Genomic DNA, 6,300 nt, shown 5'->3' with positions numbered 1-6,300 from the left:
AGAGTGTGGAGTGGTTTTTAAAGAATCTTTTCCCTTAAAGATCACCTAGTCCCAAACCCCTTGTGTGGGCAGGGACAGCTCCCACCAGCCCAGGCTGCTCCAAGCCCCATCCAGCCTGCCCTTCAACACTGCCAGGGGTGGGGCAGCCACAGCTTTTCTGGGCAACCTGGGCCAGGGTCTCACCATCCTCATGGTGAAGAATCCCCATGCGGTGTTTCATTTTGTACTTGGATAGTTATAAAGAAAACCAATAATTTTTTTGTTTTTCATTTTCACAGGGCTCCAGCACCTCTGACTGTATGTCAAAAACACTTGATTCAGCCAGTGCCCACTTTGCTGCATCTGCAGTGGTTAGTGCACCTGCCCCTGGTCGCAGTGAGGTAACGAAGGAACAGAACACCAGCCACAACAATATTAATGGTGTTGTTCAGCCTTCAGGTGATGATTTCTTAAAACTCGTGGTCTAGTGTGAACTCAGAGTTTTGTCAAATGATCTTATTTCTGATTTCTAAAACACTATTTGGTAAACAAAAAAACCATATTAATTGGGATACTTGAAAATACTGTTCTTTAAAATATTTCTGTGCAGTAACATGGACGTTAATATGGTAATAAAATACCAAATTCTCTTTTACATCAGAAGATCTGTTTTCTTTTGTATTCTTTTACTTTTTAATAATTTCTTAGGATAAGTGTGACAACATTTTAAAAACAGTGTGGATGTGTAATTTAAAAAAAAACAAAACCTCACTCGTTTGGAACATTGTAAAATAATTGAAAAGGAAATAGAAAAGTTGCTACATCAGTTGGGTCATTCTCCCGCTTGCGTGTTCAGACAAAACATACTTATCAACTTCTGGCAGTTCTGTTCACATTACTGTGAGTTTTGGGCTTCATTGTGTTTAGGACTTCTCAAATTCAAACAAAAGTGTAGAAATTGAACTTCACTACCTTCCCCCACCTCTCCTGAACCTCTGTTACCAGAAGGCAGCAGTGCCAGTCGTGCTGGTGCAGCAACCACGTTGCCCAGAGACAAATGGTACTTGGCATTGGACTGCTGTAACATGTACAAGGTTTTTAGAGTAATTTGTTGTTTTAACAGCTAATGATGCAACTAGTTTTATAGACCTTCTGCCAGGCTGGGTTAATGATTATATGAAATGAGTAGAGGGAGAAAAAACGCAACTGAATAAAATCAATACACTGGAACAGCTCCAGGAGAGAAACAGACACCTATGTTTAATTCTTTAAGATCCTATTTGAGAAGACAATGTTTAGAGGGGTGTGAGGTCAGGCACATGGTTCCATGCCAGTACGTGGTACACAGCCTGACAGCTGATGGAAGCCATTGCAAATATTGTGCAAATAAAATAAGACTTCTGGGACTGTTGTAAAGCTGTAAGTGGCAATGATGTAAAGTAGTTACGCCTACTGAGGGTAGGAAGACTTGTAAATTAGGAAATACTAGCTAAAAGCAGATACTTTTTCAGGAGTTAAGAGTCTAAAGAAAAATTAATCTAGTTCCCCTGTGATCAAAACCAGAACAGTGAATAGCCAGGATACCAGTCTGAAACTTGAGAACTTCAGGTTTGATTCTACACTGTGACACGTGAAGTTTCTCACAGCTTGGCAGTACAAGTGAAGCACTGCAGCATCATCTGAAAGCAGTTTCCTGCTTTGCCTAGTCTTAGACCCCCAGTTTTGCAGCAGACTTCTTCTGCAGAACCTGTTGATGTTGTCAGCAGAACAAGGTGGGAGGTGAGAAGGTGAATCCAAAGCATCAGAATTTGGCTTTGCAGTCAGCCTCTGAGGTTGCCTAGTTAAGGTGTTCCCCATTCAGTTTACTTTTATGGGAAATGTTGCCCCTTAAATTTAAGGCATCTAAAATGACACATAGAGAGTTGGGCAATATGAAAGTTTTTTGTCATGCAACAACTTACTTCACTTTCTGATGTTCTTGTGAATGAAAAAAGAATCCATGAAATATTTCTAATGTTAACTAGAAACATTTATAAGATTTTACATGTTGTGAATCTTTAAAAAACAGGTTCTTGCCCAATTCCAGTGATATACCTACCTAAAGCATTACCCTGAAGTTTAATCTTTGGCTTTGAATCTAAGGAACGGCATCTTTTTAATTACCAACATTTGCTTTATAACAGGAACCTCCAGAACTTTGTACTCCACCAACATGGCTTTATCATCCAGCCCAGGGATTTCAACTGTACAGCTTGTAAGGACAGTTGGCCACACCACCACAAACCACTTAATTCCAGCGTTGTGCACAAGCAGCCCTCAGCCACTTCCCATGAACAATTCCTGCCTGACGAACGCGGTGCACCTCAACAACGTCAGTGTTGTTTCTCCAGTCAACGTGCATATCAATACAAGGACTTCAGCACCGTCGCCAACAGCCTTAAAACTTGCCACAGTTGCTGCCAGCATGGACAGAGTGCCAAAGGTAACTCCTAGCAGTGCCATCAGCAGTATAGCAAGGTGAGTCTGCAGGAAGCTCGAGCGGGTTTGCGTGACGTTCGTGCTACAGAAATGTCTCCACAGACATGCTCAGCTCTGCACTAGAGCACTCAGTGGAGTTGTTTCCACCTCTAAGAGACTTCATTGTAGCTTTAGCCTCACAAAACTGTCCAGCTGCTGGCATCTTCAGCGTGGCCATGACAAACCACAAGAGCCTGATTTCACAGATTAACTCCCAGATAATTTGTACTGATTTTGGGCACCAGGGGTTGAAACCATTTTCATTTGTCCCTTCGCATGCAGCAGTTTCAGATAGATTCTATCAGACTATCCACATGGTCTCTCCATAACTTTATGTGCCCAAGATGCAGGCTGACACATACCTATTCTATATATGCATATGGATATCTGCATTAAATACACATGTAAAGTATAAACAAGATATGTGCCATCCTGCCTCCTTGTAGAGAGATGTTTATTCTCATTGAACAGCAGCTCTTATTTCAGGACACTTTGGAGATGTTTCACAGGAGTGGCAGAGCTTGCAATTGGCTACATTTTCTGAAAGTGACAATGCTTGGGCTGTTATAAGGCTCTGCTTTAAAAATGTTTAAAATGTCTTAAAGTTACATTTGTTGTGAATTAGAAAAGTAAAAATGAGTATTAGTGTTATTAAGGTATTAGCAAATGTGGCTGAGATAACAGCCATAACATATATTATACTGATTATTTCCTAATGCTTCTGGGGAGGTTAAAAAGAGCTTTTTGAGGTGGAAAATTGTGAGTATAATTTAGCCACTGCATAAAATGAGAGGTATTTTTTAAAGTAGCAACCATGCTGCAAAGCATACTTTTACATCATTAATGCACTTAGCTTTTTCAAGTCAGAGGTCTTTGAAGTCATGTCAGCAGATGCCTTGAGAAGTACAACCTTAGCTGAATAGGTCTTGGATTTCTCTACAGAGAAAGATAATAAATGAGAAAACACTTCAGATTGTTTGCATTAGTGCTAAAGTGGAATTGTGGGGAAATGTGAGACCAATGCTTTGGTCACTAACAGGATAACTGACACTGAGTCATAGTGGTTTATCGTGACTTTGCTCCCTCAGGAGACTTTTTAGTACATCATTTAGGCTGGGAATGTACAGTTAAATGCAATAATCTTGTAGAAGGGACTGCACTGTTAGTGGAGTTAGTACAGTTCTTTAGTTTTAGCTAATCTGTTTCTAGTGTATGTGTTAAGATTTCTCCCTGATCCAGGTAACAGCTGTGTAAAACACAGTGTGCATATAAGAAATAATTAAAACTGCATAAGGAAATACTCTTGTTCCACCTGTAACTGTTGAATATTTCCTTTATTGCAGAGAGAACCATGAACCAGAACGACTGGGTTTAAATGGCATAGCAGAGACAACAGTAGCAATGGAAGTGACATAACCTCAAACCAGTGTCTCAACCTGTGCTAATGGTGTAGTCATTTATATTCCAACTGAATGCAAAATACAGCACTCTGTGGATCACAGAGAACTAAAATGGACCTAAATGGACTATCATTATATCGTGTATTAAGTCGATATATAATGTAAATTTTGTAAAATTGGGAAAATCACTACCTTGTAAAATAGTTTATTTGTATCATCAATATTATTTCTGTTACTTGAATAGTAGATATTCATCATCATGCTTTTGCACTTGAATTTGCAACTGAATGGATTAAAAAAATAATTCTTTAATGGGATCATGAGCATGAAATGGGATCCTGCATCACTTGTTTTAACTATTTATTTTGCCATGTTTACATTTTGTATCTTGTACAAATAAATCCAACTTTGTGTCTAAAAAAAAAAAAGTTAAAGATTCATAGCTAGGAAACAAAATTCTTGTAATTTTTTTCTAAAGAAAATGTAAAGTTTTCACTTGGTTCATTTTGTTTCACAATTTGACTAGATGGACTTTTTGGTAAATACTTTAGTGGCATTTCACTGTCAAATATGAAGTTCAAGGCAAAATAGTATTTTCTATTACTGTGCAGGGGAAAGGGATGGATCGATACATGCAAATTTAATGTAGTAACTCACTTTTCCATATATTTTGAATGTATATTTCTATTTATAATACCAGTTTATAAAAATAATTACACAGGAAAGAAAAAAAAAACCTGACTAGGAAAATTATGCATCTAGCACATATAAAGTTGTGCAGATATGAGAAAATTTTCACCTGATTACATTTTATCTGAAGACTGCATATTTTAACCGGCTTTAAAACTGTAACACACCACATAAAGGATATTTTACCAGGTATGTATTGCATTATATATCATTGCAATAATTAATTATTGGATGTCTAGATATCGAGCCATCCCAGGTGGTGGGGGGGAGGGAGGGTTGTGGCAAGATTGTCTTTTCAATTTTGGAGAGTTTTCCTGTGGCTACAAGGCAAGTAACGGGTTGGAAAAAGTCTGACTGTAAGCGTTGGACACCTTCGTAGTGTAGTGTTTTAGTGACTTTTTTTATACGGTTCTTGTAAATTAGATACGTGTAGTGGTGTTTCAGAATGTTTGTTTATGCACTAGTTCAGACAACTTTCCCTGTTACTTGTTCTTGATAAGTGAAAACTGCAGGGAAATAAAAATACATATCAAAACATGGACATGTTGCATATGTGTTTATTTCACAATGTGCAAGCGAGATTGAAGTGTCCGTTTTAGAGGCTAGGAGGGGTCTGATGGTTTTGACCAAAGCATAAGCACTTTTTTCCACAAGGTTTCAGTTTATGTGATTGTTTCCTCTGCTTACAGTATATAGTAGGGGAGGGATGGTCTGGTAGTTGGGACCTGAGACTTGGGAATAATCAGGACAAGACAGTTTCTTGTTCTGCCAAAGAAACTGCAGGTCGTACTTTGGGCAGACAGTTTCAATTTCCTGCTGTTTGGTTCTCCACCTGTAATTCAGATGATGTTTTGGTATTTTTTTACAAATCTGAGAATCATTGAGGCTGGAAGGAATGTTGGGATGTTGTCTAGTCCAGCTCCCCCCTCTCCCTCAAGAAACTCAAGATATGATTTGCGTGTTTGTCATGCAGTCAGTGTATTTTTCCTCTTGACATTTTATATAAAGAGCTATTTTTAATCTAAATTGTGTTTAAACATGTTTTGTCTTACATGCTGCAAGTCACAAGTTCTGACAGCTAAAAACACGTGCAAAGCTTTCAATACTGGGAGCTTGTCAAAAGCTGGTGTCTGAAAGGGACTGTTTTGTGTAACTGATGCTTTCTTTTCTGTTCAGTATGGAGCCTGCACGGAGAGATGGTAAGAGATTGGATCAGTTGAGAACAGTCAGAGGAACCCAGCACAGAGTCATTGTGTCTGGGTAGGACTGGGGGTGTCAGCACCAGGGGGAGGCACCTCTCTGTGGATCCATGGCTCTGTCTGCATCGTGCCTACCCTGGAACTGATACTCCCTGACAAATTGTTCTTTACATGTACGTCATCTCCTCACTTGTGTCTAATGTTTCTGTAGAACTAGGTTCACTTCTGGGAATGACTGTGACCTGTGTAGTCTGAAGTATGAACAAATTGGTTTTGATAGCAGAATTGTTGGAAAACTGAGTCTGGAAAAGAAAATAAGCTGTTCTTCTTGATATATAAAAAATAACGTAGCTGCTCTAAAATATCCCCAAAACCTTTTTGAGGTCTAATGAAAATGTGGAGCCATTTCTTCAGTGCATTGGAATACTGAGCTGGAGTATAGACTCTTCATGACAACTATGGGTTGCTTCTATGGTCAATTGGACTGAAAATGTCTCTGGGATTGCTGCTTATCT

At 38.9% G+C, this 6,300-nt stretch overlaps 1 protein-coding gene across 1 annotated transcript in view; it reads left to right on the top strand.

Moving 5' to 3' along the window:
* EPC2 (enhancer of polycomb homolog 2 (Drosophila)) overlaps window positions 1–4,848 on the top strand; it is a 33,442-nt gene extending 28,594 nt beyond the window's left edge. Inside the window, exons 11-13 of the mRNA XM_010005590.1 lie at window positions 279–438; window positions 2,163–2,496; window positions 3,840–4,848. Of these exons, the coding sequence (XP_010003892.1) occupies window positions 279–438; window positions 2,163–2,496; window positions 3,840–3,912 (567 nt within the window). The 3' untranslated portion in view covers window positions 3,913–4,848. The remainder of the gene's footprint in view (window positions 1–278; window positions 439–2,162; window positions 2,497–3,839) is intronic.
* Window positions 4,849–6,300: the final 1,452 nt, after the last annotated feature.

Source organism: Chaetura pelagica, unplaced genomic scaffold, assembly GCF_000747805.2.
Source record: "Chaetura pelagica isolate M959 unplaced genomic scaffold, ChaPel_1.0 scaffold689, whole genome shotgun sequence".
NCBI lineage: Eukaryota > Metazoa > Chordata > Aves > Apodiformes > Apodidae > Chaetura > Chaetura pelagica.
The sequence above is the reverse complement of the archived record's forward strand: the minus strand, read 5'-3'. Positions and strand labels throughout refer to the sequence as shown.